General features: G+C 31.3%; 3 protein-coding genes across 4 annotated transcripts; all 3 read right to left on the bottom strand.

The window, feature by feature from the left end:
• Positions 1-8,679: 8,679 nt before the first annotated feature.
• LOC8282374 (protein VAPYRIN) lies at positions 8,680-10,499 on the bottom strand. Its single transcript, XM_002525662.3, has one exon. The coding sequence runs from the start codon at positions 10,394-10,396 to the stop codon at positions 8,783-8,785; it is 1,614 nt and encodes a 537-aa protein (XP_002525708.1). The 5' UTR covers positions 10,397-10,499; the 3' UTR covers positions 8,680-8,782.
• Positions 10,500-15,753: 5,254 nt separating this feature from the next.
• On the bottom strand, positions 15,754-16,460 carry LOC8282372 (protein SRC1). The gene is made up of 2 exons (XM_002525660.4): positions 16,064-16,460; positions 15,754-15,957 (listed from the first exon to the last, which is right to left on the bottom strand). The coding sequence occupies exon 1, from the start codon at positions 16,383-16,385 to the stop codon at positions 16,095-16,097; it is 291 nt and encodes a 96-aa protein (XP_002525706.1). The 5' UTR covers positions 16,386-16,460; the 3' UTR covers positions 15,754-15,957; positions 16,064-16,094.
• A 2,269-nt stretch (positions 16,461-18,729) lies between these two features.
• LOC8282371 (FH protein interacting protein FIP2) lies at positions 18,730-24,421 on the bottom strand. Of its 2 annotated transcripts, none has more exons than XM_015723338.3 (11): positions 24,175-24,421; positions 23,755-23,864; positions 23,072-23,206; positions 22,781-22,936; positions 22,378-22,461; positions 21,807-21,853; positions 21,656-21,729; positions 21,114-21,172; positions 20,922-20,981; positions 19,224-19,304; positions 18,730-19,068 (listed from the first exon to the last, which is right to left on the bottom strand). In XM_015723338.3, the coding sequence occupies exons 2-11, from the start codon at positions 23,806-23,808 to the stop codon at positions 19,015-19,017; spliced, it is 804 nt and encodes a 267-aa protein (XP_015578824.2). In that variant the 5' UTR covers positions 23,809-23,864; positions 24,175-24,421; the 3' UTR covers positions 18,730-19,014. The 2 variants fall into 2 exon arrangements, with proteins under 2 accessions (XP_015578824.2, XP_002525705.2); XM_002525659.4 differs by having other exon boundaries at positions 24,202-24,421.
• Between the last annotated feature and the right edge of the window lie 734 nt (positions 24,422-25,155).

Here is a 25,155-nt window from a genome sequence, read left to right as displayed (position 1 = left end):
ATGATATAAACATTATTATTATTAATTTATAAATAAATTCAATTTTTTTAAATTGTTGGTTGTTTGCTCTCAAATACTCAATGAAAGTGATTATTTGTAATAAACAAAGTGTGAAGAATGTTTAATACTTTATTTATTCAATTTTTATTTTATTTTACTTTAAAATTATATGAGTGTCCGTCTTCTGGGTAGGTTAAAATATTATTAAGATAATATCAAATAATTTTAATAATTTATTTATATAAATATCAATCAATATCTAATAAAATAACAAATTATTATTTTTTAAAATAAAATATCTGAAAAAAAAATCAAGAAAAACTTAAAAATTTGAACTTGTATTGTTAAAAATGGAAAAAAATAATAATATGATATAACCGAGAAAGTTTTAATTAAATCATTAAGAAAAAAATAATATACTAAAACAATACAGAAATATCCTCAAAGAATAGAAAAAATACTATGTTAAAAAATTATATTAAAATATGTGATAGAGAACTTTAAAAGAATATATCAAAATGTATAAAAATGACTTTAAAAATAAAAAAGAAAATTTGTCTCTTAAAATACTTTTTTTATACAAAAACACTATTGATTTGAATTTAACTAACCTAGCATTAAAAAAAAGATAAAAATAAATTTATTTGTTTATAAAATAATTCATAATAAAGAAATTGAGTTGAAGAAGCCGACAGTGGCTTGTGAATAAAATAAAATTAAAATTAAAGAATATTTAATAAATAAAATATGACAATTAAGAGTTTTTATTTTTTTAGAAATAGAAAAATAAAAGTTAAGAAATAAAACTTATATGATATATATAAAAAATGCTAAATCTTTCCATAAGTCTCTATGTAACAAAATTTTAATGAAGTCATATCATATTATTTCTTAATAAAAAAATGACATATAGTAATATTTAAAAAGATATTACTTTATAAATAGTTATAAAAGAATTAATGTGATCATAAATAATACTAATAATAAATATGGTATTTTAAATTTATTTAAATATAAACTTATTATATTTTTAAAATAATTATGATAAATATAATAATTAATAAAAATACTCAAGATCTTTTATATATATATATATATATATATATATATATATATATATATATATATATATATATAATAAAATTGATAAAATAATAACAGAATAAAAATTTATATTTAGATCATAAAAATAGTTAAAAGAAATATATCACGTAGGAAAGAGTAAGTATATTAAAAATTTATTTTCATATGTATATATATATATATATATATATAGATTAAACATCAAAAACAACTTGTGATTAATAATTGACTTATTGTGTTTGCAACGAATAAATTTTTTTCTTGATGTTTTTATCATAAACTAAACCAGTGTTGTTTTAATTGCAATATCTGACATTTTAAAGCAAAATTAACATATTTTAGTAATTGATCGAACTCATCATAAATAAAATATGTTTGTTAATATTTTTAATATATTTATTTTTCCTTCTTAAGAATCTATTCTTAATTAAAAAAAAATGAAATGCGTATTATTCAAGCACCAAAATTCATGTAACTATAATTAATAAAATAGGGTACACTCTCTATTTAAAGTCCAAAAATACTTGATTAAAACAGTATAAATCTACTTATTCTAATTAGAATGTAATTATATTATTAATATGTATATATGATATTATTATTAATAATATATATAATATTATAAGATGATAACGCCTAAGTTCAATAGAAGTTTATCATAATAATTATCGTATAAAAAATATTAATACATAAATATAATGAATAAATATTTTAATCTAAAACGTAAAATAATAATATTATTTTTATTAATACTATTACTAGACATTACCAAATATTAGAAAAATTTATCAACCAATCAATCATTAGACACCCACAAATTCTATATTGAAAAATATAATTATTTTCCATAATAATAAAATGAAATGAAATGAAATCTGACTGTGATCTTATCAAATATAATTCCGAGAATGGTAGCAGCTTAAAATAATGATTATAAAGAAATCAATTCACACGTCTAAGTGAAGAGTATTATTTTATGACTTAATATTCAAAATTCATGAAACATGTTAAGCGAAACAGCAATGGTCCAGACATGGAAGCTTAGTGGCATGTATTTTTATGTAGTGTGGCACGGAATCAAATAGGCATTTTGAAGAAACGACCACGCGCGGGACTTGCATCAAACGCTACTCTAGTCAAAATTGCAGATAAAATTTTAGGGTAATTTCTTTGGTTTTAGTATTGTTGTTTTCAAGACGGAAATTGGCTGAGAAGAGGAAGAGGAAGAGAGAGAGTTGGTGAATTGGTGGCTGTGCCTGTGAGGGTTGGTGGGGATTGGTGGTGGGGGGCCAGTATTTTGCACTAAGCTTGGAGAATAATTATAAAATAAAACCTTTTTTTTTAACATAAAAAGAATTATTAATCATATTTTAATAACCCAGTAGGTATTCTTACTATTTTTACTAAAAAATTTATAATATTTAATTAGAATTGAAAGATTTTAAGTCAAAATAAAAAATTTCACCATCTATTAATATTAATAAGAATTTATTATATTTACAGTGAATAATATATATAGCCAATCGATTAAAACCCTAATAATAAAAAGATAATATTAATTTTTTGTAGTTATTTTAATGTGTAATCTAGTTTTTTTTCAAAAAAAGGTTAAAATAACCCTTGGATTAGTACAAGAATGACCCATGCCTAATTATCAAAGAGATGGGGTTTGTTGGGTGAATGAGTAGGTGAGGTGGGACCAATACATATGCTTAAAAACAAGTCTCTTTGAGCACCTGTTGAAATCCACATATGCATGCACGATGAACACAATTAGCAAACATCAATCCATTCTCCTTTTGTTTTTCTAAGTGTTAATCTCAAATTTCAGCACTTGTTAATTAATGGACTCAAAACATCTGCTTATAGTAAGAAAAAAAGAAACTTACTAATTTGGTATTTACAATCTGAACTTTATGATTAATTCTTAAATGTAACCCAAAAAGAAAAAAGATAATGGCGAGGGTTAAGTGGAAGTTGTTTTGTCTTTTTTCATTTTCAACAAAATTGATAATTTATGTGTATATGTCCGTAAATTGATTATTCAATCAGTTTAAGGTTTGAATTTACTTTTTATAATCTTTATAATAATTTTTAATATATGTATTTTCATTCAATATGTATATATGTATTATATAAAAATATTTATTTAAATATATATTAAGCTAAATTAAGAATAAAAATTATTTAAATATTAAAAAATAATATTTAAATATATATTAAATTAAATCAAAAATCAAAACTCATGAATTTAGGCTGTAGAATTAGTAATTTAGTTTTTTTTTTTTTTTTTAATTATAGCCCTAATCTTAAACAATCTTTTATTTATTTATACGAGATAGTCATGAGAGGATGACGTTAGAGTCCTCTAAAGTTACAAAAATTGAAATTTCACAAGAGTCCATTAATTGAAAAGAAAAGAATTCCTCCATATAATGATTATCAATTTGCCATATGCATGGACCCAAAAAGAAAAGAAAAAAAGCCATTATAAGGTTTGTTGAACTTTAAAATAATAATAAAGTAAAATAAAATGGTGAGTTATCCCTTATTTATTCCTAATAAACACAAAGCATTGAGGGAATTGCCTACCCCACTATTCTTGAACAAATTCCTCTTCCCCTCCCAAAAGAAGAATAATAAATAAGCCAGTTTTACAAATTAATCAAACACAATTTAAACGACTCAGTATATCTCTTTATTTTTAAGCATATGATTGGAATATCAATAAAATTTCTATTTTCATACTCAAAACGCTTTGCAAATCAATTATTACACGAATCAATAATACCCCAACACCCTGCAAACATCTACAGCCGGAAGTCCAAAACAAGAAAAACCCACGTGCACTATTTTGAGCTGCTTTTTTCTTCTTTTTAATTCAATTTTGTAAAAATCAAATCACATGTCCTTGTTCGAGAGGAGAAGCGTTTAGATGTAATTAAAGAAAATCAAGTGTATAATAAGTTAAAATTTAAATATAAATAAGTATATTACTAATGGTAAAAAATTTGATGTAGCAATACTCATTTAAACTGTATGCATTTCAAAGGCTGTTCAATTGAAAATATAAATTAGAATAAATAATCATATAATTAAATAAAAAAATTCGTTTTTGTTTCAATGTTGATGTACAAGAATGACTCTTTACTCAAATATATAAACTTTACAAAATTGGTCGTTCAAAATCAAGGGTTGCAAATTAAGATGAAGTGTGCGATAATGTGGTCCAAATAGCTTGTGAACTTGTGCCACTGCGGTGCTGTGAGGGAATATGCCTATTGGTACAGTTATAATCATTTAACTTAACTTGCATGCAATAATGATTACTAATATATCAACGAAAAAAAGAAAAACATTGGGAAACAAGTTGGGTCATCTGTGCTTTGGAATTTGATCCAATTTTGCCACTTTGCTAAATAATTCTGGACTCATACTTTCACAACTCATTCTATTTTTTGGGGATGGTGAAAAGAATGGTACATAAAACTAAACCTTGCTGGGAAATATTAAGGAGAAAGTAAAAACTAATTTGGATATCTAATGTAATGTTATGTTCTTGTCCTCTTAATTGATTATGCTATGCACAGTTATCCTTGAAACTTTACTGTAAAACCTTATGCTTATCTGGTCGGCAATGATAAATGGATATGCTTTTGAAAATATAATGTATTTACTTTCATTGCAAATATTTTAGTTTTGTACATTATAATTTTGTCCGTAAATAAGAAGGGTCCAGTGCTGGCGATACCATTTTGCAGCAAAAGAATTTCATAATAAATAAGGGTCCAGTCCAGTAGACGTACTTTCCTCTGTTCGTTTAAACTTTGGATGAGTTTTATAAATGTTCCTTGCCAATATATATATAAATTTAAAAAATTTATATGTATATAATTAAAAGTTTTAAGTAAATTTTATCAATATATTCTATTAATTTTACTTTTTTCTTAGATAATTTGAAAAATATAATTTTCAATAACTTACAACTGAACTCAGTAATTGATTACACCGAATAGACCTGAGATTTTTTTTGGTTTAAAAGTAACTGAGATTTAAATGCAAAATGCTCGAGATTGCTGACTTAGAGGATGGTGCAAAAGTCGGCGTTGAATGCGTAGCAGAATGTGGTCCAGGTTCATTCTTATTTAGTACTATTAATATTTGTTCACACGCACAGCAGAAGCCCAACGACGGTGTCGGTGGTGGGTGCACTCCCAAATCACGGTTATGCTACCGCTGCAACTGGCGCCTTCTCACCCACCACACATACCCGTACACGTACAATCACCATCTGACTCATCTCTCCTGTTCCACGCTCCTTTCTCATGAGCCCATCACACGCGCAACGCCATCAGCACCTCCTGCACCTCACGTGCTCGCTCATTGCTGGACGTTTTTGCTCACTTTATTCTGTTGCCAAAGTAACAACAGAAGAGGTACTCAATCTAATTCCCAATTTTATGGAAGACGCGACTCTTATAATTATACACTTTATTAGTTTAGCTTCAATATGTTTTCTACATATCCTTAATACAATAATCATGTGATATAAGGAATAATTTTTTATCTAATTAAACATTAATATATTCATCTAGTTGCAAAATAAAATCATTTTAAAAATGAAACCCGATGTAAAAAAATTTATTACAAATATCTTGTCGTAATATTACAATTTAATTTATTTTATTTTAATTTGTACCAACTCATGTTTGACTGGTGTGGTATATAATTTTTTTATAAAAATATTTTTAATATATTGAAATCGCTTTTTTGATTAATAAAATAATCTTCTAAAATTATTATATATTACAGTAGGTGAATATTTAGCATTTTTTGGGTTGCAAAGGTTAAAAATTGGTAAGAGAGGTTTCTTATTGTCGGGTGGCATTCCATTTTTTCCAAAAAATAGAATTCTTATTTTTAGTGGCTACGCTTCTCAACTAATAAGGAAATATAGTTTATTGTGTTGCCTTTTCCTTTTCAGGAATTGAATTCCAAAATGTCATCTCAACAGAACTAAAAGGAAACAATGCAATATAGTGGGCGTAGAAATCAGATTGAAAAGCTGAAAATGAAGGCCAAAAACTGAGTAGTGTCTAAGTGGTTTGGATGGACAATTATTAAGTCGTAATTAGACAAATTGGGGAGCTCAAAAAGATGATGGTCAAGTCATCCATGTAATTCGTCGACGCCCAAGTTAGATGGAGACATATGTATAACTATCTTAGAAATGGCTTCAGTTGGTAGAAAATACCTAAAGCTACCAACCCTTACAAAGGGATATATTTATATATATATATATATATATATGTTTTGTGGTTGAAGAGAAGTATGAATAATAAGTTTCTTGGATTGCCACCACCAACCCATTGATCGCTACATTTTACTACTCCCTTCCTTTCTCTTCAAATTTAACAAACACCTCTCTGTCTTAACATCTTTAATCTTTGTTTTTTAAACATGCTTATGTCACTAATTACATACCATCAACATCCTAATGCATATTATAATTTAATGCATCTTTCGTGACTTTTTTTATATTAATCAAAGGGCCCTTCGACGGGCTCTCTTTAGGCCTCCTTTTTGCATCTTTCATCCGTCCAAAAACGCCCACCTTCCAGTGATTCTGATGGGCCACGTAAAGGATCAACTTGATTAAAATAGATTTTTCAATATTCATATATTTTTTTTGCTAATATCTTATTTATTTTTGAAGTTTTAATTATGTCATATATAAAGCTACTTAAATGTATCTCTCAGCGTCCCAACTAACCACAAAAAAGCAAAGAAGAATGGTTATTTAATTTCTTTTCTATGCTTTTTCTTTTTCTTTTATTTTTTAATTACAATTTTGTTAATATTTTTACTGATTAAATTTTATGCAATTGTATCTCTGTCCATTATTCTCTATTCTCATTCTTTTAAATTTTAAATTATTATTTATTTTTAAAAAGAAAGACTGTATTAGCTATAAGTTATTCATATAATAAGTTGGCAGGCGGAGGCAACAATATAGTCTCCCTAGCGACTTCCTATATTTGCTTCTTTGTAATTATATTGGGCCAAATAAGTAACTAGGCTCCTGTATTTGTTATATTTTGTAAACTTAATTTTGATTCAATTAGACATTTGAACATTACAAATTGCCATATTCAAATCCTTTATTAATAGACCTTAAAAGTATTATATTAATCTCCTGTAAAAATCGCATTCTATAAAAATATGATAAAATAAAGTAAAAGGAGGAATATTTTTCTTATACCTCAAACCCCCCCCCCAAAGATCTCTCCTGCCTATTAAATCCTCTTCTCAAAGCCCTTATTCTTCTTTTCAGCATCATCACTTTCCTCCCTTGTCTACAATCTCTCCTTTTGTTTCTCTAAAAAAATTATCCTGAAATACGACTTTTCCTAAATGCTTCTTTACTTCTAGGTCTGTTGTCTCTCACCCAGTTTCCATGTTCATCTTAGCTCAATAACCCAAACGTATTAAAAATTGTAGTGGTGGTTTGATTCTACAAGTTTATGGATTTTTCTAATTATGTTGATATGTGAAGCCCTTAAAGAAGCTCTACGAGAGGTTTGTACTTTGTGATTTTTGTTGGTCTTGTAATTTTTGTTAGCGAGATTGAGTTAGAGCGAGGATTTAATGTATGTTTACCATAACAAGGTATAAGACGCTTTAAAGATCCGAATTTTTAAATAAATTTTTATTTTAAAGTATTGTAGAATATCTCTCTTTAAATGCATCTCTAATGATATTTTTTCTTTTTAATTTTGATTGTTCTATTCTTGAAGTGTTGTCATATTTTTTTTATTACTTTAATGAATGTTTTATTTTTTAAATATTATTATTTTTACATATGAAAAATTTAAATATGATAATATGTAAAGTTTAAATACTCAATTCAATCAAAATTTAATTGAGTTAAGGATGTCAGCCACTTGGCCATTGTATTAACCATTTAAACATTGGTACATCAAGGATCACTTTACAAATGTCGTTGAAAAACCTTGTTAAAGAAAATCCAACTCAACTGGACAAAACCATCACAAGAAAAAGAGTGCAGCTGGAAAGGAAGTGACCCAGGAAAAAAGAAAAGTTACTCATCGTATAAGTTAGAAACAGAGTCAACAGGGGTAAGGTCACGAAGCCAATCCAAACTTGCAAGAGATTGCCCAAACCTAGCCGAAGAAAGAGTGTCTGGCTCTGCCACACTATCAATTTGCAGCTCTTATTGGTAGCTGAAAAGTGATGTGCTTGCACTTCATGAACCAAAGCAATAATGGCAGCCCCAAGAAGACCGGACATGCGCTGCCTGCCTGCGCGGTAGTGTCTTGAATTAGAACACCAACTTGCGTTCGTTGCTGTTTTCTAATAAGTAGCTAAAATATTTTATTCCTGAATTACATTTGGGCAAGGTCATGACACCAAAGATAATTAAGATAATGTGCACGATCCATTTAATTACCTTGAGAGAAACTAATAACAAACTATATATATGCATATCTCTATCTATCTTATGTCATACATTACATAGATTGAACGGTTAATATATATATATATATATATATATATATATATATATATATTTTATGTCAACAACTTAGACAAATCTTTGCTACAAAAACAAGAAAAAGAATCAATTTGATCCTTAAAACTGCAAGTGATGAGGAAGCCAAAAGAAAGACTCTTATGCCTAAAGCACCGCTAATGGAGTCGACCGATCAAAGCTGCCCCTCAATGGTCTTGCTCTAGGCTGCCTTTTCTTGACTGTCTTTTCTGCCTCGGTCCCCGCAGCGCCTTTCCCAAAAGGAAGCTGGTGCACCGGTGCTGCTAATTGCATAATAACATCTTTAGCGGCACCGCTACGGATAAGCACTCTGCTGATCCCTACATAGTGCAATGACTCGGCGATTTGTAGTGCAGTGACACCTTTATTAGTCCTAGCTTCAATATCTGCACCTTTCTTCACTAATAATTCAATCACATCTACGTGGCCTGACTCCACTGTGCAATGTAATGCAGTGTAGCCATCTTCATCTTTAGCGTCAACGTCTATGCCCTTATCGATCAAAGTGCGAACAACTTCGACGTTGCCCTTGAATGCTGCTCTATGCAATGCAGTCCACCCATGCTGATCTCTTCCATTTATTGCTGCCCCATTTTCAATCAACTTGAGTATGGTTCTTACGTCTCCTTTTCTAGCGGCGATACAAAGACTGTCGCCTAGTTTCAGTGCATCAAATAGGCGACTATGGCCATATTCTGCAGCAACATCATAGGCAATTTTTCCGTTCTTGTTGCGGATATCTTTATTTGCACCACCCTTTTGTAACAGCAATCTGACCATGTTTTCATCTCCTAGCCTTGCAGCTATATGCAAAGGGGTGTCACCTTCACTAGCGTCCCGAATATCAGCTTTCGCACCACTAGCTAATAGAAGACGAGCGCAATCTCTTCTTCTTTCTTCAACAGCCATATGAAGCGCAGTAAAACCACCTTTAGCTACAGCATCGACATCGGCTCCTTTAAGTAAAAGGAGCCTTAAAACCTCTAAATGTCCATTACTAGCTGCAAGATGGAGTGGACCCCAAGTTGATGACTCTGATCTTTCTGGGCTAGCTCTATTAGCTAACAGAAGCTCAACTATCAAAGCCTCACCAGCCGCTGCAGCCGCCTCTAGAGGACTACACCCTGATCGGCTTTGAAGCTCGACTTTTGGTTTGAATTCGAGAAGTAACTGAACAATATCTGGACGGCCTTGAGCTATAGCAATATGAAGCAAAGTATGTCCATTAGAATCAACTGAATCAGCTGAATTCCAAGATGGATCGCTACGCTCAAGGACTTCTCTTATCTCATCCATTGATCCATCAGCAACTAACTGAGCAAGAATTGGTGAACCAACAAACATGACCTTGATACCACTATCTATAAAAACTTGTTTCTTCCTGGCTGTGAACCAATCTTGAGGTACTACATCGAAATTTGATGTAGGATGTTTGATCGATGCACCAGGAACAACCACACTGTGCAAAAGAAACGTGTCTTCGCAGAAAGGAAACGTTTCAGGAAGAAATGAAGTGTGAAGGAGATGGTAAGTGATCTCTATAGTTAGAGTTGCAAGAGGAGAAATGATTCCCGACTGTGGCTTGATTGTGTATCTTGTCTTGTTCAAAGCCTGGATTCTGAATGCAACCGGCATGGTGTACATAACGTTGCGCAAAGTGAGCTCTCCATAGCATTTCTGCCCTGGTTCAATCCTGATAGCTACAAGATTTGATGGGTCCAAGCTTATAAGCCTGTCCATTTCTTTTCTTGAGAAACCAAACAACCGAAAGAAACCTCAATATGCTATTTCTTGAGATGGGTTCTTGAAATTGTTTATATTCTTGATGGGTTTTGAAGGAAAAGCAAAACCCACGAAAGTAGAAAATAAACGAGAAGTGAAGAAGGCAGGAGTGGTGAATTTTAAGGAGGGAGAAGAAGGGGGGGCCGGCTCAAATGAGAGAGTGCCAAGTGGTGGTGTTAAAAACAATGATGACTTGTTCTATTCGGCGTCTTAACTCTATAACTTGTTAAGACAGTTGTATAAGTTAAAACAAAACAGAAACTAATTGAACAAAACTTTTGCAAATCACTTTCAATGTTGTGTTGTATGATTAAGTATCAACAAGGAAAACTTTTGTTTTTTAATAGCTTTTTTTTTTCTTCTTTCTCTTGTAGAGTTCATACAATAGATAATAGTTTTATAAACCTAAAATGGGTATCTTTTAGAGAAGATCCTGTTCACTGATCTCTTTCAACTCTCAAACCATTAGAAGAAACCAAGTTTTAATCAATAAATAAATCATTATAATTATCATTGATTTGTTCATGACACGAGGAACAAGAGACTTTTATTGAACAATACTAATGAGAGTATAAGGACAAAAAAAGTTCAGTTTTGTTGTATACTTCATAATCTAGATAAGTTTACTTGGCCTAATTGAAAGTTAACAGAAAATGATAATCAAATATGAGTAAGAAAAAGTTATGTTCCAAATAGTTCTGTACTAACTAATTAAATAATCATTATTTTCTGGTCTATATACATCATAACTTCAATTATTTATATTTTATATTTTAAAGAATTGAACTAATTATTCAAATACTATTCATACCAATGTGTTATTATATAAGTTTTTCTTTTAAAAGGGCAATTGGTCGTTTTACAACATGTAACAATGAAAAGGTTTTGCTTAAAAAAAGAAGATTTCAATGTCAAATATACACGTAAATAATATTTGGGTAAATTCTTGCACTTCAGTTTACTTGGACAACTATGGTGGCCGTACAAAGAAAAATAGGTAATGTTGCTTTCTTCCTAGTAAGACTGAAGCTTTATTTTATTGCTGCAATGGCTTATGAGTTGTGATCAATCGGGCAATGTCATAAGGAAAAATTAAATAATAATCAGGAGTCATTTTCAATTTATGGTTTCTACAATTGAAGTCTCTCTCATTATTTGCTCAGTGCAAATTTCTCCAATTGGGAGTAAACTCGACCATTATGTAAACATTATTGTATGACATTTTCTAATGAATGGGGTGTCAGGAATTCAGGAAAAAAGATGGGCCATCAGAGTCTTTGCAAGTATGCTATCACACAAGGTGGCGACAATGTATTATGTATGTGATGGTAAAAAAAGTTTAGATTTGGAGTTTCATTAATTACTCATCTGGGTTCATATAGTTTATATTTATTTTTTCCAATAACTCAAGAGTAAGTCTAATATTATGCAAGTAACTCCAATGATTAATAAAAACTGACTATTTCTATAAAAAAAAGTAAAAATAAAAAGATAACTGGTGTTAAATAATGCAATCTAATTGAGATTTGCACTTTACAAGAGTTTTAACTTACTTGATGTCTTTCTACAAAACAAGATTAAAGAAAGTCCAAAGGGGTTTCTTGTGGAGAATATGAATATGGGATTTTGAAAATCACAAAGAAACTTTAAAAATAGTAAAAGGGTACTTATACAAGACAGTCTGATTTTATTTCGTAGTAATAAAAGGCATATATACATATAAAACAAAAGGAACATATGAATTAAATCAATTAGTTCCAGAAAAAGGTTTTTCTTTTTTTTTTTTGGGTTCTTTTTCTTTGTTAGGAATGTATCCTTATTTAACTCATGGTTCTAATTGCCCCTCTGTATTCAAAGCAGCAGCAAGAAAACTGGTTGTTTTTTTGTGTCTTTTCCTTCTTTTTTTTTCTGCATTGTTTACATCAAGCAAAAGCACTTTACAAGAAATATATTCAATTTATCTCATTTGTTTAATTTCAAGACTTCATCGTCTACCATTCTAATTTTTTTTTTTTTTGTTTAAAGAGAACGAGCCATCATGATATAGTTTTATTACCAAAGGAGAATGCTTCTCCTGTTTTTTCCAATGTCTTGCAATCGTATAATTCCTGATGGAATCTTCTGGAATTTTGAATGCTGAATGCTTGGATGCCCTGCAAATTACTAGGAAGAAGGTTAGTGAAGCCAATGGACGCATTGTCTCTCCGACTTTACAAATCAGTTCAGCAATTTTATTATAGCCAATTAGTAAGTTGGAGAGGAGTCTAGATTTTTATGACATCAGCAAAAGATATTGTTAGTCTTTAGAGTTTTTTAGAGCTACTATTAATTTAGGCAATCTAAAATGATTTTTCGTCGGATTTTGGTATTTGGCCACAACATTATGTCTCAGCTCTTATGCTCCGAGACAAAAACTTCTCCTCGTATCTCAGCTCCTTATTTTTAGTGAAAGCTCATTAATTTAATATATTCTGTTATGTTATCGGATCAATCAAGGTTATTGATTCTGTTCCGTTCCAGTTTGAATATCTCATTTTATTAAGAAAAATAGAATAGAATGCTTCTTATTTTGAATCGACTAGAATTTCGGCCATTTTAGATCAGAACAACCAAGATTTGGCTGAAATAGCTATTCCGACTAAGATTAACGAGATAGACCGAGATGAAATAATTTTATATAAAATATATATATATATCAGGACCTACGGGCTAAGGGACAGTATCAGATAGACAGTTTCTATGGGGCGTAGGCCTCCCAAAACGTAACGGAGGCATGCAAAGGTTTCCTCGGGCCGGACGAAGATTGGCCCTCAGGTGCAAAGGCAGAAGGGAGCTTGACTACAAGACCCACCCGTCGAGCAGGGACGAAAGTCGGCCTTAGTGATCTGACGGTGCCGAGTGGAAGGGTCGTCACTCAACGGATAAAAATTACTCTAGGAATAACATGTTGATCTTCCCCAATAGCTCACATCGACGGGAAGGTTTGACACCTCGATGTCGGCTCTTCGCCACCTGGGGCTGTAGTATGTTCCAAGGGTTGGGCTGTTCGCCCATTAAAACGCTACGTGAACATATATATCATTGAATTATATTATTAAATTAAGTTAAGTAGTTTAATAACACATAACTCTAATTTAATAAAATATTTTCTCTCTATCAATAAAAACAAATTAAATCTAAAATTTAAAATTTTCCATAAAAATCTCTTTATCTTTATCTATTACTTCATTTTGTGGTCTATAGTTTAACCATGCATTTATTTCACTAATTCATTAAAATATTTTTATGATTTAATCTATATTATTCAGTAATAACAACTCAAAATTTATATAATTTAATTTTCATAGCTTTATACCATAAAATACTATTTTATACTTTAATCGATTGTATTATAAAAAAAAACTTATTATTATAATTCTTAATAATAAAAAGTTGAGTTTATATTATAGATAATATTTTATAAAATTATATTTAATTGTTTAAATATATATATATATTAAAATATTTTGTTCCAATGACAAATCGGTGCGAATAAAATTCATAATTTTATGAATTTCTAGAATTTCTAGAATGTCTCCCAATTTTACTAAAAAGTCATCAAGTAAACATTTCAAAAATAATAGCAGAATTGTCATTGAACTATTCGTGCTATAGGCAATTCATTTTGCTGGACGTCAGGTTTGGAGCTCGAACAATGATGAATAAAATAAAATTGATGAAATGTTTAGTAAGTTAACAACTCTGTAAAAAGCAAATCTATATAATTATGGCATTAAATTTTTCCCTGCTGTTGAAAAGACGGCATTGCACAGAAACTTGCATGGCAAGACGGACAAGAAAAGCTTGTCTAATATGTTAAAGATACAAGAAGTACATTTGTGTGCTAGTGAGCTAAATAAACATAATCTGAAGGTTGTTTAGCATTTGTCTTTCAGCAATTGAGATTTGAGAGCAACCAAAAAAAGAGAAAAAAAGAAAAAACCCTCTTGCTGTTTTCATATTATATACTTTTCTTTTATATTTTATGCCAAGCAAAATGAAGGGTAGTGCCTGTTTGAGAGCAAAAGTAGCACTATCATTACCAGCAATGATATGACTCTTGAGAATGGGTCATATGATTTGCCTGTTCCCCTTTTGGGTGGCTTCAATGAATAATCTTTTAATTTTTATGACTTATTCTTTTGTTGTGAACTAACTCTTCATGTTTCCATCCATCATTTAGTTTTTGGATAAATTTAGAAAAAAAAAATGTTAAGTACCTAACTTTTGACTGATATTAGTTTTACAGAAACAAATATATTATAGGGCTTATTTAGTATGTAAGATTTTATACTAAAATTGTCCTAAAATTTTACTTTTTGTTTAGTCGAAATTCAACAATAAATTCATTTCATTTGATAGAATAAACGAGAGAGGAAGTAATATAAAAATAATAAAATTGAAAGAAGTATTTTTATGTTTGAAATATATGATTTACTAATGTAAAATTTTCATATCTATTAGTATAATTATAACCTATTTCACAAAATTAATTATATAAAATTTTTAAATTGATTTATTTTAATTAAAATATTAATTTTAGATCTGTAAATGAATTTCATAAATTTAATTTCGCAGTTTTGCTCTGCCACTCAAGATGTAGATCTTCAGGTAGAGTTTCAAATGGAGAAAAAAAGAAAAGAAAGAAGAAAAGAATTTTCAATTCTTTCTACTAATAAAAGAGTAATAACTGTGAAGCAATTGCCAAGGGCTCGAGCTTTGGAATTTGCTGCTCTCAAAATTAGGCCCTTATTTCTCACTTAGGCCTGCTAGCTTTTCTGTTGTTTTTGGTTATTGTGTAGCAATCTTGCAAACCTTTATTTATTCTTTTTTTTCCTCGGGAGACAAACTTCGATTTTCTTTGATATATTGGAGATTTTACAAATCTATTACTGTTAAAAAATGTATTATTAGACTTTTAGTTCCACCTAACAGTTATACCATATAAAAGAGAATAATAGTCAAACTACAGATTAACTTTCTTTTTCATCTGAAACTTTATCCAAAAGAAAAGACAAAATGTCTATAAAGCATGGATGCCATAGCCACTGACAGCAGTCTTGTTAATGGTAAAAGAAAATCTATTATTTTTAAGCTAAGAGTTCTAGCCTACTGGTAAAATGAAACTGCTCTACAATTGGGCACCGGCAATTCCTTTTGCCAATGTTAAGAAGAAGGAGAAGAAATATTAAGAAATAAGAACAAAGAGTATATAAATATTTGACAATCAAAATTAAGGAACTGTATGTAACAATCATAATAAAATAAGAAAAACGGAAGGGAAGAGTAGAGGTTTATTATAATAATCCTTATTATAATATATAATCTGGTTTTACATTCACTCCCTGCATACATCACACAAACTAAACAAAACATAGAAGTTGACAAAGACCCCTTTTTCTTTTCTTTTTTTTTAATTCCTCCAATTTCTGCAGCAGTCACACTACCAGAAACAACCCTTGGAATATAAATACTCGCACCTGTAGGGAAAAAAAGAAAAGAAAATCATAAATAGATAATCAAAATTTAATTTGGTTAATGAAAAATAAATAAAGATGGATTAACCTAATTATTGAGAAATAATACCTTAGATAATGAGGGAGTGAGAGAGAGAAATCTAATCACTGTCACTGCTGCTGCTGTGACCATGTTCATGCTTCTTCTTTTCCTTCTTCTTCTTCTTCTTCTCTCCACTTTCACCATGTCCATGTTCATGTCCCTTCTCATCACCGTGGATCTTGTCCTTTATTTTGTCCATGAACCCTTCTTTGTGCTCACCTTCTGGCTTGGGGTGGTCACCATGGGCATGCTGGTCATGCTTGTGTTGATCATGGGACTCACCCTTGTGCTCTTCTTTGTGGCCTCCTATGTGGAGAGTCTCTTCAATCTTGTGCATTATTCCTGCCATTTTGATGCTCTTTAAAATGGATGGGTATTACTATTATCTGTGTTTGAGATGTGATGAGGAAAATGGGTAAAGGGTCTCTGAATTTATAGGCAAAAAATTGACCCAAAAACAAATGTACGATCCTAAATTGAAATCACATAAATGCCCATCCTGTACGTGTGCAAGAAGTGTGCATACATATTTGGTGACAAATGTTAATAATGAGTTCACACGTTATCCGTTAAAAGGTATTAGATCTGATCTTATGGACCAAGGGGACATCTTCTTGGAAAGATCCTTAGGTCCATGTTTTCAGGCACTAGATATGGGCAGGCATTGATGTGGGTTTTCATCTGTTCAGTGATCATAATTATCTATATTAATTAACTAAAAACTCAGCCGACCACGTATATTATTACAAAGAAGAAGACTTTAAGCGATAATGTTAAAATCTTATTTTTCTGTTTCTTTTGGGTTTTAAGTCAGTTATTTTTAACTGTCAGACAAATAAAATATTATAAAACTTAAAATATATAATTTTCTTAAATTAAGTACTCACTTCATTTGATTACCAGAGCAATAATTCATTGATTATCAATCGTGTGATAGTTACATTTTAGTGATAAGAACATTTAGGAAGAGGTTTTGTTTTCATGGCCAGTATTTGGCCCTTTCTATAAATAAAAATAAAAAATAAAATTGTGTGATGGTTAAAGAAAGTAGGAGATTCACTGCGCTTGTCCAGAATTGTGAGTTGCCAAAGATTGTCTTCAAGGACAAAGACAAGAATTGAGATTTTTATTTTGTCTACAAGTGAGAAAAAGGGCATTTGTGAAATAAAAGCAGAGGAAGGGAAATAAATATCTGAGTTACACACCATCCGTGAAATTCTGATAATTCAATTTATTAAACTTTAGACTATACTTTTTAAACTTGTTAAATAAATGGACAGTAAGTGCATAGTTTTATATGAATTACTATAAAGTACATTTATAAATTTGTAGTCCTTATCAACAAAAAAAAAAGAAAAAAAAGAAAGAAAGAACAAGAATTACATTAAAATAGCATGGCTATCCTGTGCGCTATATTTTCTGAATATGGAAGGATGCTAATCTTATGAGCAGAAGACATAAAGCTAGAAGCAAGGATTAACTTTCTCCCATGGACTCACCACCAGCAACAATTTGAATATTTGGTGATAAGATGATGCTTATAATTTAAGTAAGCAATTAATTAGTTTAAATTATTAAGTCATAATTACAAATTAAGTAGTCATATTTATAATGAACTCAAAATGAAAATGAGTTTCTTAATTTTGTACTTTTATAAACTCCTATAATACAACAGGGAAACAAAAATAAATAAATAAAGGAGTAAGATAAGATCATGTGATCTTGATGATGGGCATGAATTGAGTCGAACCCAATCCAACTGAACCACTCTATTATTCCCCTCACCTTCATCATTTCCCATAGATGCGCATGCCCCCGCCAAAAAACTTTGATGAGATTGAGATATCAAACTTTGCTGGGCCCCACTTTCTGGAAAGCGACAGGGACTATTGAGGCCATGCGATAATCTTTATATCTTCTTACAGGGGAGGATAGGTTGGTTGCTGTGACTTTAATTTTTCTCTTTCTCTTTTTACAAATAAAGAAGCTTTTCCTTTTTTGTTCTTTATTTGCCGACGGACACGTGGGCCGTTCTAGTAGCTTGCCGACATTAGACAGTTTCGTCCTGTTGTTAGGTATTAATTCTACGTGCTACTCTAGGCCTCCTTCCTCTGCCACGTACTCCTAACTTTCATTTTTATCAGCCTTGTTTGTTTCGAACGAAATATTACTGAACTGTTTAATACATTTTTTTTTTAATTATTATTGATAGAAGCCTAATCGACCGTGGATTCGCTCCCTAACAACAATAATCATTCGTCATACAGATGCTGAGACAAGTAGCTTTGCATGTCTATCTAGCATTTAAAATGTAATAAGTACTAGTTTTCGATGGCTAAAAGATAAATGTTTAGCAGGAGAACAGCCAGACACACAAAGAAGACGAGTAGAGCCATTCGTTATCAGTATGTCGCCTTCGCATGAAAAGATGTTGGTCTCTCTTTATGACCCACGTAACATAATCAAAGCATAAATGCCTGAAACTGAAAGCAAGTTTTCTGCGCTAAGCATGTCCACGGAATTATGTTACCGGGTTCAGACAAGTGACTCATGTGATAGCAGATCACCATAGCTTTTAATTCCTAATCCCACATACCAGTCTCGGACAAACTTCTGCAACATCAAGACAATGGATGGAGCCCAGTAAAATAGTACTGCTGATACTAGTAACATGCAACACGAACGAAGACAGATCCTTTAATATGCGTGTCTTAGTAAATAATTAAGCGTTGTATCCGAGGTCCATATACAATCAACAGACACACACACACATATACATATATATATATATAGTATATATATATATATGAGCAAGTTTTTAATTTGCACACTTCAGCCAAACCATCCACAATTTCATAATATGGGATCTACTTCCAGCAGATAAGAGGAGGAATGGACATGATATAGATTTACTCGCAAGCAGCAATCTATATTTTTTCCACTCATGCTAGGTGCATCCATCCAGCCCTGCGTCAATCTTATCGAATTGCTCCAAGCAGATTGGCACCATCAAGTCTTGCATTTTCCAAATGCTGAGTAAAGATGAGGTAAAGTTAAGACATTTAAATCAGATGGGGCATTTAACATTGAAGATGTAAAGCATACAGATCAGATTAAGTGGCTTGATGAACTGCCTACAAATTATCAAATCCAATTAAAATTTAATAATCCAATCATATACACTTACTGTGTTCTGAAGATTGACATGTCGTAGATAAGCTCTCTGAAGATTCGCACCTTTTAGATTTGCATTATTCAGCTTTGCACCCTGAAAGAGACACATTTTCGATGAGTTAACCCATTGATAAGCTCATCTTTATTGACAAAAGGTACAAATAAGCTCCTCATCTCAATTACAAATCCAATGTTTAAAGTGTTTCACCTAAGCCCTTAATGTTTGAAAAGTTCAATTAAACTCCTCCAACTAACTATGTTAAATAGCCGTTAGCTAAAGGAGTTTCATTGAATTGTCTTTCAAAAGTTAAAAGGCTAACAGAGACACTTTACAATTTGGATAACAGTGCAGTACTTATCCCTTACCTTTTGCCCATTTTTCTTAAATCAAAATAAATATACTAAATTAATTTTTATATAAAAAATATACAAATAATATTTCAACATTATATGTTAAATTCATATATTAAAAGTCTTAAAAATTTAGTTAATTTGATTTTTGGTATGTATGTATTTGTGTCTATCTATCTACAATATATTAAATTTCAAAAATTTATTTATGAAGTATAATACAATTTCATTCGAACCAATGTAAATACAATTTCATTTGAACCAATGTAAACACAATAAAATGAAATGAAATAAAGAAAATAAAGGAATAGAATCGTAATCAAAGAGAGAAAAAGGAATCCTAACTATTACTATAATTTTTCTATTAATTTATCATTAATATTTTTAGCTTCAATTTTTTAAATTTTTTTATGAATATTTAATGATATTAATCAAGTAAAAAGTTATTTATTAAAATTTAGAAAATTAATTTAAAATATATTAAATCTCATTTGAATCAATTACTCCCTCCATTCCATACTAATTATTATATTTTAGTATTTCATTTGGATTAAGAAATCATTTAATAGGCTTAATTATAGGAAAAAATAGTTAAATAAGACTAAATTATCCTTCTAAATGTATTAGACACATTCCAACACAAAGCTTTAGATATATAAAAACACAGATAATTGGATTTTTTTTTTTATTTAAAAAGAGTTAATTAGTATGAAATGGAGAGAATATAATGAAAAAATCATATAAAATTTAAAATTCTAAGAATTAGAATAGTGAATAGAATAAGTTTCTAAAACAAAGGCAAAAAGGTAGAGATAGGCCCTTGTACCTTCACCGAAATTGCAAAGACATGCCCAACGTTCATAATGTCTCATTTAGGCCCTTAATGTTCCAAAAACTGTTCAATTAAACCCCTTTAGCTAACAACAATTTAACATAGTTAGTTAAAAGGATTTAATTGAACTGTTTTTCAAACTTTAAGGGTCCGAGTGAGACACTTAAAACATTAGGCATATAATTGAAATTTGAACGAACATTCATGTATTTCTCAATACTTATTTCCTTCTTCATTCTGTTATACATCTATAACTACTTGGGTTAAAGGCCAAACCAAACTTGTTTGGGTTCATCACAAGTGCAACCATCATTACCAGTTTATGGAGTTTTGCAACTTACTGAAACAGCTTTAAACTTTAGATTTAATTCCCCTTGATATGCCCATCTTGCACTCACTCGCTATTCTAGTGCATATTTAGTTTGCCTAAACATGGGGAAGCCCCATTATTGTCCTTTAAATAATCCTTAGAAGTGTAAGCTTTGATATAAATTTATGAATATACATTATTTTCACAGAATCAGATACCTTGAGATTGGCACCTTCTAGATTAGCTCCTTCCAGGTTGGCATTGGTAAGATCAGCAGTCTGATATTAAGTGATTAAACAGATTAGTCTACCAGAATATCCTCAAACTAGAAGGAAAACACTTAACGAGCTCACTTCTTGTTTACAGATCATGCTTCACAGGAAAATATATACACTTTAAGGATCAATAACCTGTAAGTGTGCAGAGCGCAGATCCGCACCACAGAAACTGCAATCTATTAGACAAGCATCTGCAATGTAACAGGATATAATCGAGTTCAGAAGTCCCTTTATCCTCATATTATCCTTCTAAGCCATAATTATGTCATCAGATAATTAAACAGAAAAGCTGACATGTATAAACTGGTGATCAGAAAATTTATCGAATAATCATAAAACTCAGGGCTTTTAAGAGATAGCAGCAAGGGATTATTTAATTCAGTTTTCCTTTAGTTACAACCAATTCTTTCCACTAATTCTTCAAACTCGACATTCTTATTGTGTTCTGTCCAAATTTATCATTTTATGACGGAGGACCCTCATGTCTTCATCTTGCGGACAGGAGAAGTCTGCGCTCTTTTTCTAATCAATAGGAAAGCAATCATGTGGTTCACCAATTTGCAAATATTGAACAACCAACATTACAAGCAAAGGTGCCGCAGACAAAGTAACTCTTGAGTAGAAGTACTGATTAAAGATGAAATTCTGATAAGATACTTAGATAATAATATTACCTTGTAGGTTAGCACTCTGAAGATTAGAACCGGCTAATAAAGCTCCACGAAGATTTGCACCAGTAAATTCACATCTTCCCTAGGCATGAAGTGCTAATCAAGAAAGCATTCTACCAAAAAGGAAATCCAATTTCAGTTTTGAGTGTCTTACTCTCGCAAAGTTGCATTGTGAAATATAGAACCCTCAGCATCCACGTCCTGAATGAGCATATTGAGTTTTGAGTATGAACCAGTAAATAAATGTAATGGTGAATGAAACCGCATATGATTTCAGTTTAGCATTGACAAGAAAGCACTAAAACCAACTTTAGAATATGACAAAACATCAAGCTTCTTAGTAATATGCACTTCGAAATTTGTGCACAGGACTATCAGTCATAATATTATTGTTACCATGCACTCCAGTGTTAATCCCATCTCTTCCTATTGCAAATAGAGAACGAACAAGTGAGAGCATTATCTCCGGTCCCCCACCCCCTTCCTTTACACCAACCTCAGCACTATTTGAAAACTTTTCTTGCTTCTGAGGGTGATAACTTTGGAAAAGGAAATCAATTATGAAAGATCTAATAGTCATGATTGCTTCTTCTAAAATTATGGAGGAAAATAATCAAGACCATATTACAGGGTGAGGGGGACTATAACTGAGATGATAGTATGATGCAAAACAATAAATGAAGTTGGTATGTATTAGTCATAATGAATAATAATATTGAACCTACCCGGAATTTTGCACACTGAAGGTTGGCACGTGAGAAGAAAACATTTTTAAGGCATGCATAGCTGAAGTCAACAAATGAAAGGTCCTGCATGTCAACATACCACACACCAAAGAACAATCAATATCATTACGTTGATGGAATGGATCAAATATAGAAGGTAAGGCTCTGTGTTTTTCTGCTCTTTAATGGAACTGGCAGCAGTTCAAGTGTGAAGCAGTCACAACCTTTTATTGACACAAGAGGAGCTTTCTTCATGATCCAGTTCCAGGAGTAAAGAAAAAGAAAGAAGAAGACGAAGTCTGTGGGGTGGGGGTTGGTATATGTGAGCTTATATAACAGAAAACATTATCAAGGAGAGATAATTTTATAAAAGCTTGTAAGTACATGTGTCTAAAGAAATTACCAGTTTAGAAAGATCAAGGCCAGAAAGATTGACCCCTCGAAACCGAACTTTATCAGATTGTATGCACTTGATGATATCTGTCCGTGTTAATTCAGTATCTAGCTCTTCGATTTCCTTCCTCTTATTCAAAACCGAATTGATTCCCTCAATGAGTCCCTGACATAAATAAATTTTAATCTCAAAGAGATGACAGTTTCATTCATTACAAGTCACCAAAGACAATGGAAGATAGTTAAGAAAAGACATTGACTCATCCAAAGCACAAACTAATAAACATATGTAATCACGTACAAGCAGCTGATAGTATTCTGCCTCCCGCATAAGTTCTGAATATTCAGCATCAGAAAGTGTGGGAACCGCGCCATCCCTCAACCAATTTAGAATATGTCTAAAATGTTTCCCATCCCTATCAACAAAAACATATCCCTGCAGCAACTCAATACAATCAAAACTTATACTTTGCCCCTTAACATCCTCCAACATAAAACTTGTCAAAGCAAATGGACTCCATCTTATACAATGGAAGTGAAAGATGCACAGAGGTACATAAGAAGATGGAAGAAGTGAACTGACTTCCATTTTTCCATTTAAGATCTCAACACGGTGAAAAAAAAAATGGTGTTTGGTAGGCTTTTGTTTCCTTTCAAATCCACCAATACATTAACATCAAAGTTGATATGAATTTAAATCACATTTTTCCTGCCTTTCTCTCAATAACAAATAAGCACATATCATTTCATTTTCCTTGATGATTCCTTCCTCTTGCATCTTTATACCTCCAACAAAATAGATTTGCTATTTTATAAACAAAATCTTTTTGTCCTTGCAACACCTCTATCATCATTAAGGGCAGTTATCAATTAAAGTTTCCACTAAGGCTACTGTTATGAAATAGTATTTGCTAAGTTCTTCACTTTGTTTTAAAAAAGAAAAATCGGAACATGATCAACTAAAATTGAAACACAAGTGAGTACCTTCTCAGGGTCCTCACACACCGTGTGGCGACCACTAAACATGGCAGCAAGCATTGAATCAGGTTCCCGCTGCGTCAAAGTATCAACTGTCGTGCAAAATTTTCTCCCTCCTGTGATTACACATTACACATTTTATTTTCCAGTGAATATAAACCAGTTGCATTGATTGACAGCATAAAATAACCAGCTGGAAGAAGAGAACAAAACAGTAAAAAACAAGTCTTGAATCCAATTGGAAATCGTCAACATTTTAAGGCAGACAAAGAGATAGAATTGAAGCCTATAGTTAATTACTAAAATCACATCAAATCAAACTCCACCATATATAACCAATTAAAGTAATCTTCTTTTTCTATTTTAAACACTACAAAACAATGTAAATTAGGGATTTTAATTTTGCTTAAGATCCAATGCACATACAAACACGGTATGAAAGAGAGAGCTGACCGATGTTGAGGCGAACCAGAGAGGAGAAACTGGGTTCCTTCATCATTTGATTTGCTGTGAATTTGAAGGGAAAAGGATTCAAATTTCCGGTCTGCCTTGAGGGTTTAGATTATGGAGATGCCTGATTTTTAAGCAAAAAATGTCATGTATTTATATAGTCATGGGAAAGAGAAAGTTGATTTTAGTTTACGACTGACTGTCACTCCTTCGAGTTGGGTTAGCGAGTCACACGCGGGTATAATACCAAGAACATGATGACACGGCATCTGCCAGCCTTTGATCTTTTGTTAAACGTGTCAATCTTGACCGTCTACTAATGTAATGAGTTTACGACGCCTATTTGTATAAAGTTTCTGCGACAAATTCCTGTTTGTCACACAACTGAGCTATACACCCCAAAAAAGATGTAGTAGTAAATAAGGATTGGTGCGGAAATGATAAGCAGCGATGGGTCAGGTATTTAGCAACGGCTATGCGTAGTCAATTCTTAAACAAATATAACCCCGTCGTGGATTATTAAGCCGCGACGTTCTCTTACTCAGTCTCTGGTGATTTGCGACGGCTAACATTCTATATGACTTGCAACAACTATTTCCACGTCGCTAGAGATTCAGAGAAAAAGCACTTAATGTTTACAACAACATCAGCAACTTTCGCGTTGCCATTTACCAACTTCCGTCGCCTATACTTTTACAGCAAGTATTGCATATGATTTCGCGACGGCTAGTTTTCGCAGCTCATGTTCTACGGTTTTGGTGGTTGCCAAATAATGTTGCTATTACGGTTGAAAATTACATCTTTTTTGCATTAACATTTTATAAAAATTCATTCAAAACTGAGGTTTCCTATGTCAAAATCAATCAACTCTATTTTACTGATTAATCTGACTAGAATTTTCATGCTTAGTTTATTGCATTAATTCCTGAAACTAATTCCCATCTTAGATATACAAAT

This window comes from Ricinus communis, chromosome 10 (assembly GCF_019578655.1).
Source record: "Ricinus communis isolate WT05 ecotype wild-type chromosome 10, ASM1957865v1, whole genome shotgun sequence".
In the NCBI taxonomy this organism is placed as follows: Eukaryota; Viridiplantae; Streptophyta; class Magnoliopsida; order Malpighiales; family Euphorbiaceae; genus Ricinus; species Ricinus communis.
Note: the sequence above shows the minus strand (reverse complement) of the source record. Positions and strands in the feature narration are given on the sequence as shown.

What these genes read in the sequence shown, in the direction of transcription:
- LOC8282371 (XM_002525659.4), bottom strand. Translation starts at nt 24,247, where the DNA reads ATGATGAAGGAACCCAGTTTCTCCTCTCTGGTTCGCCTCAACATCG. An exon ending in TCTGGTTCGCCTCAACATCG is followed by an intron (nt 23,865 to 24,201) that starts GTCAGCTCTCTC and finishes GTGTAATCACAG; the next exon opens with GAGGGAGAAAATTTTGCACG. An exon ending in TCAGAGTGCTAACCTACAAG is followed by an intron (nt 21,173 to 21,655) that starts GTAATATTATTA and finishes GTTACATTGCAG; the next exon opens with ATGCTTGTCTAATAGATTGC.
- LOC8282372 (XM_002525660.4), bottom strand. Translation starts at nt 16,385, where the DNA reads ATGGCAGGAATAATGCACAAGATTGAAGAGACTCTCCACATAGGAGGC.
- LOC8282374 (XM_002525662.3), bottom strand. Translation starts at nt 10,396, where the DNA reads ATGGACAGGCTTATAAGCTTGGACCCATCAAATCTTGTAGCTATCAGG.